At 57.4% G+C, this 13,317-nt stretch overlaps 1 protein-coding gene across 5 annotated transcripts in view; it reads left to right on the forward strand.

Moving 5' to 3' along the window:
- Window positions 1-13,317, forward strand: part of COL18A1 (collagen type XVIII alpha 1 chain) — a 90,064-nt gene that overhangs the window by 65,848 nt on the left and 10,899 nt on the right. For all 5 annotated transcript variants that reach the window (XM_023518131.1, XM_012810299.2, XM_003798096.3 and 2 more), the window contains 22 exons: window positions 251-490; window positions 775-801; window positions 2,353-2,415; window positions 2,512-2,598; window positions 2,889-2,942; window positions 3,087-3,245; window positions 4,129-4,191; window positions 4,969-4,995; window positions 5,543-5,683; window positions 6,003-6,065; window positions 6,725-6,751; window positions 7,898-7,933; window positions 8,510-8,581; window positions 8,826-8,861; window positions 9,212-9,301; window positions 10,307-10,336; window positions 10,459-10,485; window positions 10,849-10,911; window positions 11,009-11,083; window positions 11,895-11,921; window positions 12,152-12,205; window positions 12,622-12,696. In XM_023518131.1, coding sequence (XP_023373899.1) covers window positions 251-490; window positions 775-801; window positions 2,353-2,415; window positions 2,512-2,598; window positions 2,889-2,942; window positions 3,087-3,245; window positions 4,129-4,191; window positions 4,969-4,995; window positions 5,543-5,683; window positions 6,003-6,065; window positions 6,725-6,751; window positions 7,898-7,933; window positions 8,510-8,581; window positions 8,826-8,861; window positions 9,212-9,301; window positions 10,307-10,336; window positions 10,459-10,485; window positions 10,849-10,911; window positions 11,009-11,083; window positions 11,895-11,921; window positions 12,152-12,205; window positions 12,622-12,696 — 1,536 coding nt within the window. The remainder of the gene's footprint in view (window positions 1-250; window positions 491-774; window positions 802-2,352; window positions 2,416-2,511; window positions 2,599-2,888; window positions 2,943-3,086; window positions 3,246-4,128; window positions 4,192-4,968; window positions 4,996-5,542; window positions 5,684-6,002; window positions 6,066-6,724; window positions 6,752-7,897; window positions 7,934-8,509; window positions 8,582-8,825; window positions 8,862-9,211; window positions 9,302-10,306; window positions 10,337-10,458; window positions 10,486-10,848; window positions 10,912-11,008; window positions 11,084-11,894; window positions 11,922-12,151; window positions 12,206-12,621; window positions 12,697-13,317) is intronic.

Here is a 13,317-nt window from a genome sequence, read left to right on the forward strand (position 1 = left end):
ATCCATCCTTTGTGTCCATGTCCATCATGTATGTCCACCCTATGCATCCATGTCCACCCTGTGTGTCCATCCTCTGTGTCCACCCTGTTAGTCCACGTCCACTCTGTACATCCACACTGTGTGTCCATGTCCACCCTATGTGTCCATATCCACCTTGTATGTCCATCTACCACACACAGGATGCAGAGTCTGGGCACCCAAGCATGTGTGTGGCTCTGCCCAGCCTGTGCTCTGGTCTTTCTCCCCACAGGGAGGCCTGAAGGGGCAGAAGGGGGAGCCCGGTGCTCCAGGCCTGCCTGGCTCAATAGGCCCCCCCGGCCCTCCATGCGTGGTTGGACCTCCAGGCCTCCCGTGCCCCTTCAGCCCCCAGAGTCCCCAGGGACCTGTGGGCCCAGGGGCTCTGAGTCCACATGCACAGCCTGTCCCTGGGCCGCAGGGACCCCCAGGTCTCCCAGGAAAGGACGGTGCCCCAGGAAAGGACGGCCGGCCAGTGAGTTCACACAGCCCTGTGGTCTGGGTCCCCGGGTATGGGCTTGGACAGGAAGGGGAAAGGGTGCAGCTGACTCGAGGGTGGGCTAGGAGAAAGCAGAGACCCCAGACCAGCCATTGCTGGGGTTTGGCACCAGAGGTGGTGGGGCATGGGAGATGTGGGCTTAGACCCAGTCACCTGACGACATGGCACCCTGGAGGGTCAGCCCCACCTCCTGGAGCTCTGTATGTGGGGCGTTCTGTGCCTGACTGCCTTTCACTGATGCTTCCTCTTGCACTTTCCAGGGTGACCCAGGTGAAGATGGAAAAGCTGTAAGTTTGCTTCCCTCTGAGCCAGTTATCTGTGATGGTCCCATGAGATGTGGAAGCTTTTTACCCTCTGGCACCCTTTAAACTTAACATACCAAGGGGATTTTACAAACCACTGACAATGCAACTTAACTCTTGTTAAAAAAATGTAAGTCTAAATGTGGATAGGAAACAGGCAGTTATGGATTTGTATTTATTGCAGACTACTGGGGGAAAAAAGAATGAAGAAAAGGTATACCTTCCTAGTCCTTAGCAAGGAAAATTCAAGAAATTCTGGAGTCATGGGGGGCAGTACGTGCAGGGGAGAGAGAGGCCACAGCCCAAGAAAGTGCAGAACCAACAGCTGTCAGGGTAAATGAGAGGTTCTATCCAAAAACACTGAATTTAGGTGTTTAAAAATCAACACTATTTTCAAGAAACACAATTAAACTATGCAAAGATTGCAAGTAAAGATCAGGGAAGCTTGTTACTTGGCACTAGAGGCAGAAAGTGGGTGTCAGGTACCAGTCCTGGACATGATGGGTTCAAGTTAAAAACAACCCAAAGGGACGGGAAGCACGGCCGCATTGACAAGACCATTTCTCATGACCATCTTGGACCTGACAGCACAGCTGTACAGCAGCAGACCGTGGTGAGAGTGGCTAGAACATGTGTGTGATATGTGTGACATGTGACGTATACACGTGTGTGGCGTGTACATGTGTGATGTGTGTATGTGTGACGTGTGTGCATGTGTGCAGTAGAGGATCCGCGTGGCCACGCCATGAGTGTGATCTGATAAATTGTGTTAGGACTTCCCGTCAGGAAACATGCCTTGCTCCATATCAGGTGGACATCATTTTAGGCCCAAGGGCCCCTCCCCTGCCAACCAAGTAGCTAACAGGCAGGCCCTAGGTCCTTATCCCATGTACTGCACACATTCAACACACACATGCACATACCACACAAACAGATGTGCGTACACTATGTGTACCACACAACACACAAGTGCACACGCCACACAAACAGATGTGCGTACACTATGTGCACCACACAACACACACGTGCACACGCCACACAAACAGATGTGCGTACACTATGTGTACCATACAACACACATGTACACGTGCCACACAGATGCGCACACAACACAAACAGATGCGCACACACTGTGTACACCACACACTCAACACACGTGCACACAACACAAACACAGATGTGCACACACTGTGTACCACACGCTAAACACACATGTGCACACACACACGAACAGATGTGCGCGCACTATGTGCACCACACACACAAGGCAGTAATGGCCTGAGGGTGTGCTATCTGCTGAGGATACCTGTGGGACCCTGCTACACCTCGGGGATGTTCCCGGTTCTCCAGAGCCTCAGGGCTTTTGGCTCCTGGCGCCCTCTGGTGTCCTGGGGCCTCTATGGACTCACTTGAAGGGCTGAGCCCTGTCTGCCTGTGCCTTTGGGAGGAGCATTTAGGGTGCAGAGCCGTGGACTGCTACTGGGTCACATGAGACAGGACAGGTGCTTCTCCCTGACCCTGGGCTTTTTCTTCCAGGGTGACATTGGGCCACAGGGCTTCCCGGGGGCCCCAGGAGACATGGGCCCCAAGGGTGAGAAGGTGAGTCTACAGGTGGGGACGATGCCTTTCTTGTCTTGGCCCATGGCCCGGGTGGAGGCCAGGAGCCCTTGGCATGACCTTGTCTTGTGTTCCTAGGGGGATCCTGGGATAGGAACGAGAGGACCCCCAGGACCCCAGGGGCCGCCAGGGCCACCAGGACCTTCCTTTGGACATGACAGGCTGGTGAGTCCCATGGTCCCCTTGTCCAGACCTAGGAAATACCCCCCGGGGGTTCTGACCCAGGAGGACCAGCTACTGCTCTTGGCACTGCCCTTGGCTGTGGGCTCATAGGAGCTGCTAGGCCTGCCCTCCTTGGCATCTCTGGGCACATCTCCCTTTGCTTCGTGTTGTGAGCAGTGGGGTCGGGTACATGGGACAGGGTGGTCAGGGCCAATCTTCTTGCTGCACGCCATCTCTGGGCAGAGGATGGGTCTGGCGCCTGCTGACAGCTATCTCTGGTGCTTTCTGCTCAGACCTTCATTGACATGGAAGGATCCGGCTTCGGTGGTGACCTAGAGACCCTCCGGGTGAGTGGCCTTGCCCGGTAGCTGCTGTGCTCCTGTGGAACCAGCCAAGACCTCATGAGATGTAGCTGGGACCCTACGGGGTGGTCACAGGGTGCTCACTGCTGGTAGGTGCTGCATGTGCCCTGACTGTGTGTTCCTATCCAGGGACCACGAGGTTTCCCTGGACCCCCTGGACCCCCTGGTGTCCCAGGCCTACCTGGCGAGCCAGGCCGCTTTGGGGTGAACAGCTCTGATGTCCCAGGACCCCCAGGTCTTCCTGGTGTGCCTGGGCGTGATGGGCCCCCTGGATTTCCTGGGCCCCCGGTAAGTCCTGTGGGGATGGATCCCTGCTTGCTGGGAGGGGGTGGGTGTCCTGTGTGAGGCCTCACCACCCTCCCACCTTGCTGGGGATCCTTGGGGCAAGGGCTCTGTCTCTGAGCTGCATTGGGAGTGTGGCGGTGCCCCCGTGCTCATCCCATGATTTGGAGGTGCTGACCTGCCAGGCCACTGCCAGCAGCACTGATACTTTCTCACTCTCTCTGGCCTTCATGGGTCCCCTGAGCTTACACGAGGGCATCACCAAGGGTGATTCTCGGGGTGGGAGGAGAGCCAAGGCCCTCACTGCACCTGCTACTGGAGGACCAGGGTGGGAGGAGTCTGACCTCCATATCCTGCCAGCTGCCTCCTTGCAACTCTGGGCACCAGGCAGCCTAGAGAGTGCCCACAGCTGTCTCTGGTAGCTGGGGATGTTGTCTGGGTTTTCACTGGGGCGATTTACCCTGGGGTAGAGTTGTTTCCATTGTCTTAGTGACCATCTGGAACTCAGCTGACCTACCCCAGCCACAGGCTGCTCTGATAGCCTCCTGCAGCCATCCAGGGTCTCTGTGGACAGGCTGCTCCCAACATCGGTTCTGGAGAGGCCATTTTACACTTTCTCTTTCCCCAACATCACAGGGTGGGCTGTCAGCCCTTCCCTCCTCATCCTCCTGAGTGGCCAGCAACGCTGCAGTCCACACACTTTGGGTGGGGTCTCCTTTGAGCTACAAGACTCTGGCCAGGTGTCTCTGTCCATGTGTTCAGGGAACGTTCCCTGTCCTTGCTTCCCAGGAAATCTGTGAAAGCCCAGACAGATAACTGTCTGCTAACCCAGAGTCTTTCGAGAAATGGAATCCTGTCCAGACCCAAACTTTGCTTATCTCTCCCCCAGGGGCCCTCAGGTCCTCCAGGAAGAGAGGGGCCACCAGGAAAGCCCGGGCAGAAAGGCAGCCTTGTAAGTACCTTCCCACCAAGCCAAGTGGACAGGACCCAGTGCTGTGCTGTGTGGCCATAGTGGTGCACTGCAAAGGGGCAGTGCCGGGAGAGTGGGGCCATGGACAGCCCAGCTGCCCCGGCTGTGGGCTTCCAAGGCTGTTTGGCTGTGTGGCCAGCTGGGCCGTAGGTGGAAATTCAGGACTGTGTGATGAGGATTTCGGTAACAGTTTTTAAGAATATTGACTTTCCATTTGATCTGAAAACACTTCATGTCTCAATTTTGACTACATTTAGAGTTGGGCAGCTTTCAGGAAGCTTTACGGGCCTCTGATGAGATGGGAGTGGCCATGATTTCCAGGTGGCATTTCTGTGACCAGAGATGGTGGGAGGTGCTGGCGTCCAGCCCTCTGGGGAGTACACGTTTACTTGGTGCCTCTTGTGAGCACTGAGTCAGCCTGCTGTGCGGTCAGGCAGAGGACTGTCCTAAAGAGGGCCGCAAGCCTATGCATGCCACCTTGTTTGATGGTAGCTGAGCTAAAGAGCCTTGTCAGAGGTGCCCACGTTTGTCACACATGGTTGAGGCTGTGGGCTGCCTGCTTGGAGCCAGGCCTGGCATTGGGCTCAGGGTAACTCCCCTCACGGCCATGGCTTTCCCAGGAGGGGGATGACTTCAGGAAAACACGTAGAAGTGACTAAATCAGCACAACCTGCCGAACAAGACCTGGGACTAGGGCTCAGGATGCCTGCTCTGCCGTCTAACCCTGTGATTGACCCCACTCCACTCTTTTCTCCACAGGGTGATGTGGGTGCCCCCGGACCCAAGGTATGAACAGGCTGCATCTGCCCACGAGTGGGCATGCTCCCGGGAGCTGTGCTGGGGTGTCAGGGGATCTGGGGACTGGAAGGCCCCAGGGTGGTCCCAGCCCAGCTCCCCAGTGTCTTCATGTGGGGGGCTCACTCCTGGAGTTCACCCTAACCCTGCCTGGCACACCTAGTGGTCCCTGTGGTCTTGGCAGCATTTGGAGGGAACACAGGGGAGGCAAGGGCTTCTTGGGGGCCTGGCCCTGCCCTGGCAGCCACAGGCCCTCTGCTCAGGGCTCCTGATCTGCCATGGGTCCGGCCTTCCCTGGGCCACATCTGCCCTGTCCCGGAGGTGCTGGGTACACCGGTGGCTCTGTGGAGAGCACATGACCTGCAGCTCTCCTGGTGGTGGTGTGATGAGGACGAGGCCATCTCTTGTGCTCAGGAGGAAGAGCTGCAGGCAGGGTGCTCTTCACTGGAGATGCTCAGGTCTTTATGACTATGGCTATGGGGTCCAGTGGCCATGAGCTAAGCAGATGTGCTGATGCTGTCTCTCCTCGCCCGTACAGGGAAGCCTGGGAGACCCTGGTCCTGTTGGCGCCCCTGGAGAGAGCGGCTTGGCAGGAGCCCCTGGACCTGCTGGACCACCAGGCCTCCCTGGGCCCCCTGGGCCTCCTGGGCCTCCAGGACCAGGATTCATGGCTGGGTTTGTGAGTACCACTGCCTTGACTCCGGAAAGCTGGGTCTGCTGTCATGGCCACCTGGCATCACACCCGCTGAGCAGCACTTCCAGGGCAGTGGTCCCACCCTGAGTGGCCCCACTGTCTTTCCACCTCTGCTATGCCTCAGCTGATGCTCAGACCAGTAACAAGTGCCCTGAAAGAGGCTGAAAGGGGTCACCCACCAGTTATCTGCCCTCATTTAGCCCTGAGGATAGCCCCCATAGCCATAGCTTATTCTCCACCTTGGGCAGTGCCTGGTCCCAGGGAGGACGGGACACAGGCCAAGTACCCCTCCTGTGTCCTCCAGGATGATATGGAAGGCTCTGGCGCTCCTTTCTGGTCAACACCCCGAAGCTCCGACGGGCTACAGGTACTGCCCAGGAGCTGGGCTGGGCCAGTGCGGGCAGGGTTGGGGTGCCTGGGTTGGAGGGCATCTCGTGGGGAGCGGAGCAGCTCCGCAGAGCCCTGAGGGCCAAGTGATGTGTGGCACGGCCCACTTCAGGCCACCATTCCTCTTTGGAAACACCCACTGTGAAGTTGAAGAGCCAAGGGCTGAGGAGCTGGGGGAGCCACAGGGACAGTTGGCATGGGCAGACGTGGGGTCTTTCTAGAGAAAGGCCTTCCTGGGGAAGTCAAGTCATTAAATTCTTGTGGCTCTAGTTTGGAGAAGTAGCAGATATCTGTCACCCTCTGCATGGTGAGGCTTGGGGCAGCTAGCAGAGACCAAGACCCCAGCACAACCAGGGTCAGCACAGTTGGGAGAGGGAACAGCCAGGGGCACACGTGGGGGCCTAAAGCTATGGTATCTGGCTCCTAGCATATCCCTCAGGCCTAGTGGGTGCACCTGTGGCTGGGACACAACTTTTACTTGAAGCAAAACTAACAGGAAATTTCAATTGGACAAAAACTGATTCCTTTACATATCTTAAAAAATCTTGATTTTTGCCAATGAGCACGTTTTCTTGTGGGACAAAGGTGCCCAGCAGGGCTTAGGGCTGCACTGACGCTGCATCTTCTCTGCCCTGACAGGGACTGCCTGGCCTGCCCGGACTCAAGGTCAGTAAGAGAGGAGCCTGGATGCTGTGGTCCCAGAGGCTTCCTTGCTGTTCAGCTCTGATGGGGCATATAAGGCCTGCCTGTAGCCTCTGGGCACTGCTGCTTTGGGCCATGGCCCTCTGATCACAGGAGTAGTATGAATCTGTGAGGGGAAAGTCACAAACCACAGTAAAGTCTAACAGGGAAATAACCACACAGGTCCCTCCCAGACAGCCAGTGCTACGGCCTCGTCTTCTTTCTGAAGCCCCACCCCCCATCCAGATGCCTACTTTCTGCAGCATGTTTGCTGGCTCGGGCAGATGGAGAGGCTTAGGGAAGAACCTGGAGCTCCCACCTCAGCCTTGGTGGGGGTGGGATGGTGTCCCTGGAGCTCTCGGGAGCTCTGTTCCCTGCTTGCCCCTCCCGGGTCACCAGCCAGGCCTGGCATCATAGCCCCCCCCCCCTTAAGGCCCCACAGGGCTCCCAGGACAGGTGGGGAGTTGTGAGGAGAGACATCTCCCTGTAAGTGCCAGGTTCAAGGGCTCCAAGTCTCCCGTTAAACTTCCTTACAAAGTTTTACTTTGTTTTGCAAAACACTGGGACATTTGAAGGGCTGGATTTTAGAAGGACTTCTTTTTTTTTTTTTTTTTTGAGACAGGGCCTCAAGCTGTCCCCCTAGGTAGAGTGCTGTGGCATCACAGCTCACAGCAACCTCCAATTCCTGGGCTCAAGCGAGTCTCCTGCCTCAGCCTCCCAAGTAGCTGGGACTATAGGTGCCCACCACAATGCCCGGCTATTTTTTGGTTGCAGCCGTCATTGTTATTTGGTGGGCCCGGGCTGGATTCGAACCTGCCACCTTAGGTGTATGTAGCTGGTGCCTTAGCCGCTTGAGCCACAGGTGCCGAGCCTAGAAGGACTTCTTGTCTGAGTGACATAATCTTGCCAAGTGGCTCTTGTCACCAGCTTCCAGAACAGCCCAGATCATGTGTCTACTGGGATGCAGACCATGGCCCTGCCGCTAGTGGGGCTGACAGGGCCCTGGGATCCTCAGTTTGGGGCTGGGAGGCGTGTGGGGTACATCTGGAAGATTGACCCTCCCCTTCTCCCATGGGGCGTGGTGGGTATTGCCCGGGCCACTCTTGCTCACAGAGCCCTTTGCCCCCTCAGGGGGATCCTGGAACACCTGGGCTGCCTGGGGCCAAGGTAAGCACCTGTGCTGGGGGAGCCTGTTCCCTGATCCTCAGGAATGGCATGAGGGCTTATCCTCAGGGCCATCAGCCTGGGTTGTGGAGGGCTGCTGGGGGGGACCTCCTATGCCTCCCAGGGGTCAAGCTCCTGGCTCCCCCACCCTTCCTGTGCCTTCGTGTTTCCTTGTAACTTAGTCCTGCCTGTTTTAAAGACAGACCTGCAACAGACACCACTCCAGGCCACCCATCCAGGGCAGCACCCTCCCCACAGGGTGCCCACCCTAGGGGACCTCCCTTTCCAGAGCTCCCACCCCAAGGCACACCCAGGTTTCACAGAGTCAAGGGAACATTCCAGGTGCTCTGTCCAGCTGTGCCCCATAACTTGCAGGAGCCATACAGGAGGTCTCTAAATGCCAGGATCCCTTGTCCCATCTCTGCCACCCCTGCACCCCTCAAAGTCCCACCAGGATGAATCACCCTTCGGGATTGAGCGTTGTCACCTATAGAAACCCAGGTCATTATTGCTCCACAGATGTCCCCATAGCCTCTGAGACCAAGCACTGACACTCTGCCCTCCACCTGTCCTTTGCAGGGAGAAGTCGGAGCAGATGGGGCCCCAGGGTTCCCTGGCCTCCCCGGCAGAGAGGGCTCCACCGGGCCTCAGGTCAGTGACTTTGGTGAGCCCAGGGTGCAAAGGTGACCCCTGAAGGACTGTAGGGAGATGGGAGCTGACACATGGTGTGTCCCCCAGGGGTCTCTGGCTCTAGTGAGTTGAGTCCCAAGATAGGCTTCCTCTGTCAGAGAATGAGGACTCTCCATGCCTTTATTCCTTCTAGGGCCTAGTGGTCTGGGGGCTCCTGGAAGGGGGCTTCTGTCTGGTATGGTGACTTTCCCTCCCATCTCTGCAGGGACCAAAAGGAGACAGAGGAAGCCAAGGAGAAAAAGTAAGTGTCTCTGGGGCAGGGAGCAGGCCCTGCTCAGGGCCTGCAGGTGCAAATTGGGAGGACAGATGGGGCTTCAGTGTGCTGCCCCAGGTTCACACATCCACCCTGCACCCATGTGGTCTCAGAGATGCAAGACAAGTACCTCATATCAACAGGGGTGGCTTTTGGGGCTGGGAGCAGCCTGTGAGGTGTGGCTTTCCCTGATGGCAGCCTGCCCCGCCCAGGGTCACTGACCATAGCCCCATGCGCCTCCTTACCCCTGTGGGCCCCAGAAAACCCCCACGGCCTGGGTGGGGTCTGGGGTCTTCACTAGGGTAGCCACGAGCTGGACACTTGACATTCTCTTCCAGGGCGACCGAGGTCAGGATGGAGTAGGACAGCCAGGCCTCCGAGGGCCACCCGGACCCCCAGGGCCTGTGGTCTACGTGTCAGAGCAGAATGTAAGGACACTGTGGGAGGTGCTTAATCTGCCAAGCCTCCACCCAGAGGAGGTGGGCCCCACTACAGGGCAGGGCCTGGCCGACTGGGCCTTGGGAGGTGGGAGTGGGCAGCCTGGCAAGGTCAGGCACTTATTTTTAAATGGTAATGTTTCCCAAGTGGGCAGTCCCGTGGTCCCAGACAATGTAGCCCCAACTATAGCTTGTGGATCTCAATGTCCTCATCAGGATGTGCATGAGCCCAAGGTTCTTTGGGGCAAGGTCTTGTCAGTCTGCATCCTTCCTCCCTGCTCAGCCCCAACCACACCGGACCCAGCTGAGGCCACTGCTGTCCTCAGGGCAGAAGTCTCAGATGCCTGCTGCCTCTTGGCACCTGGTGCAGGCTGAGGGCAGGTGCAGGTGATGTGGGCCCAGCTTCCACTTTGGCACTGCCATCTGTGTGCCCCTGAGCAGTGACTGCACCTCTGTGCTTGGCTCCCTCTCTTGAGAGCTGGGTGCATTCTGGTGAGAGGTGTGGAGCTGAGTGAGCCCACAGCCCAGGAGAGCCTGGCTGGAGGGGCCTGGCTCCCACAGTAGCCAGTGGACCAGAAAGGGCAGGTCCCCCGATTTGGGCCTCAGGCATGGCTTGGCCTGGCTGGCCCAAGGCCTCACACTCAATGTAGCCATCTGTGTCCAGGGAGCAAGGGAGTGTCCAGCAGAGCTTGAGCATTTTAAACAGAAATGGACTTAAAGCTCTTGGCCCGTAGGGAATCTGAGTCTGGGTCAGGGGTACTCTGAGCTGAGAAGGGGTCTATGCTAGGTAAAGTGGGTTCCCAGGATATGGCTTCAGGGTCTCCTGGGGATACTCAGACAAAAACCAGAGACACTATTGCTAGCAAGATTTTCTTTTTAAATTTCATTTTTTGGTATTATTTTATTGATCTCATAACAGTAATAATTGGAGCCGAATTTAATTTGCAGTGAATTTTCTTTTTTCTAATTTCTGTCTTTCTGCTGGCATGCTCCCAGGGCGCTGTGCTGAGTGCGCCAGGGCCTAAGGTATGTACCTTCCTGGCTGAAACTCTCTGCGGGGGCTGGGCGCAGTTGGGAGGTGGCTCACATGGACTCCCAGTGTTTCTGGGTGCTCAGGGACCAGGCTGACGCTGCCCCTCTTCCCGCAGGGCCGGCCCGGCTACGCAGGCTTTCCTGTAAGTATCCCTGCTCCAGATCTGCAGGCAGGCTATAGCCAGGCTGCAGCCTTCCCTGCTGGGCGGGGAGTCTCCTCTGTGCGCCAGGCCAGCCTTGTTTAGCCAGAGGGTAGGGACAGTTACTGTCCTGTATAATGGTAGCAGGATGTGACAAGAACCTTGAGGCAGCCCAGCATAGGTGGTGCCCGTGACCTTTCCTGTGCCTGAGCAGAAGCCTGTAACATCGGGGCGGTGTGTGGCCCTCTGCCTAGGACTGGCAGGCTGGCACATTACCAGGGAGCTGCTGTGGAAAGGATGGGGCGGCCACCCAGGATGGGAGGTCTGGTTCACATGGCCCCTCACTACCTATAGAATCTCTTCCAGGGACCTGCTGGGCCCAAAGGTGACCTGGGTGCCAAAGGTGAGCAAGGCTTCCCTGGACCCAAGGTAAGGGGCGCTCCATGAGGGCCTGTAGGGTTGTTACTATGAGGCGGGTCTTTGCCAGGATTGGGTTGTGACCCTGCTGGGCTTCCTGCCATTGCAGGGAGAGAAAGGTGAGCCTGGCAACATCTTCAGCCCTGATGGCAGAGCCATGGTCCCTGCCCAGAAAGGAGCCAAGGTGAGGGCAGGTGTGGGGTTGGGTTGCACACAGCTCTCCTGAGGGCAGGTGCAGGGTCGGGTTGCACACAGCTTTCCTGAGCAGCACAAGCCCTTTCCTTGTCCACCTCTCACAAGTACAGTGGGTGTGTTCCTGCCACTCAGACTGGACATGGTCCACCCTGCAGGGAGGTTGGGGATGCTGGTGGCAGAGGCTCTGCCCCTCTTTGCCCCACCATCTCCCACAGGGGTGCTCAGGAGCATCAGGCTGCCCTCATTCTGTACCCCTATCCCTGGTGGGCTTCTGGCCTCTTCCTGGGGGCTCCAACCCCAGGATGCCAGCAGAAGTCTGAGTGTGGCAGGAGCCCGAGTGTGGCAGGAACCCAAGGCATTTCCTTCAGGGGCCTGTGCCCCTGGGTCCCCCAGCTGTGGCCACCCAGGCAGGCCTGGGAAGGGTATAGAAAGGAGCTGCTCCATCTGCTGAGTGTGTGGGCCAGGCTCCCACAGGCCTGCACCAGGGCCCAGAACCTCTAGCCCTAGGGATGGGCCTCAAACTTTGGATGCCAGCCCTAGAGCACATGCTGCTGGCCTCACAGCTGCCTATGGTCAAGGTGACCCCAGCCAGGGTACTGTACAGGCAGGGCAGGGCCACCAACACAGGCACAAACCCCAGTCCGGAATCTTCTCCCCACTGGCATTTCCTGACCTCCCCTGTGTCTTGCTTGTGGCCCTGGGCACCACCCAGTGTCCCCAGAAGGCAGGGGATCCTCAGGGAGGCTGGCTGGTGGGGACAGAGCTAGCCGCCTAATGAAGCCTTCTGCCTTTCTATTCAGGGAGAGCCAGGCTTCCGAGGACCGCCGGTGAGTAGGACTCAGCTCTATCTACATGGTGCATAGGCGAGCTGTGCACTGGGACACTTGTCATTAGAGTGGCTGCTGAGTGTGTACTGTGTGGCCCCGGGCTTATCTCCCAGCCACACCTTCAAAGTGCATGGGCAGGGTGAGGTGGAGGCCACACAGCAGTTGTCCTTAGTGCCAGGGCTGGCCTGCTCTGCTCTGCCCACCTGAAAGCTGTACCCTTCTCTCTGCAGGGTCCCTATGGACGACCAGGGCACAAGGGAGAGATTGGCTTTCCTGGACGGCCGGTAAATACCTGGAGGGGATCTGGGGGGCCCTCTGTGCCCTGCATGAGCAGCAGCTCAGGGCCACAGGGCAGTGGTTATGGAGGGGAGTGGAGGGCCACTCCCACTGTCCTCCAGAACTGGCCCTAACTGAGCACAGCTTTCACCCCCAACGTGGCCAGGGTGGGCAGGGGTGTCCCAGCCTTGCTTGAGGGTAGCTTGGGTCCAGGAGAAGGCCCAGGTGCTGCTGGAGTCCGTCACTAGTCCTCCTCAGAGGGTCCCCAGGCAGGAAGACGAGTGAGGAGAGCCAGAACAGGAGGGCCAGGAGCCACAAGGGCAGGAGTGTGGGAGGCTGAGCCCTCAGACTGGGGGCCCTTCGGTGGCTGACTGCTGCAGTGTGGCCAGTGCCCAGCAGTCCTCACCCACTGTGCTCTGCCTAGGGTCGGCCCGGGATGAACGGTTTGAAAGGAGAAAAAGGGGAGCCAGGAGAGCCCAGCGTGGCGTTCGGCATGAGGGTGAGTTCCTGCAAGAGGATGGACAGGATGGCTGGATGCAAAGATCAGAACAGTGTGGCCACGGCCTGGGGTCTTGCATCTTGTCTATCAGAGGCTGCTTCAGTGTGGCCCTCAGGTGCTGGTACTCTGACATGTACACATACACTCATACACATACACTTATATATGTGAGCGCACTTGTATCCACATACACCTGTACATGTGTACACATGCACACAAGTCCACATGTGCATCCGTATATACATACTCTTACCTACATACACATGCACATGTATACATACTCACATACAGATGCATAACGTGCATACACACCCGATACAATTTATATGGCCACATCACATGTGTGCAGGCATGCACACACATGTGCACTCACACTCAGGCACATGTGCACACACACAAATGGACATGCTCATGCGTTCATACTCAGGCACATATACACATGGACACATTCATGCACACGTGCACACCCATGGACACGCTCATGCACTCAGGCACACGTGCACACACGCGGACACACTTGTGCACTCACACTCAGACACATGCATGTACATGCACACGCTTATGCACTCACAAGCACACGTGCACACACACGGACACACTCGTGCACTCACAAACACACAT

This window comes from Otolemur garnettii, unplaced genomic scaffold (genome assembly GCF_000181295.1).
Source record: "Otolemur garnettii isolate 467f Iridium unplaced genomic scaffold, OtoGar3 scaffold00128, whole genome shotgun sequence".
In the NCBI taxonomy this organism is placed as follows: Eukaryota; Metazoa; Chordata; class Mammalia; order Primates; family Galagidae; genus Otolemur; species Otolemur garnettii.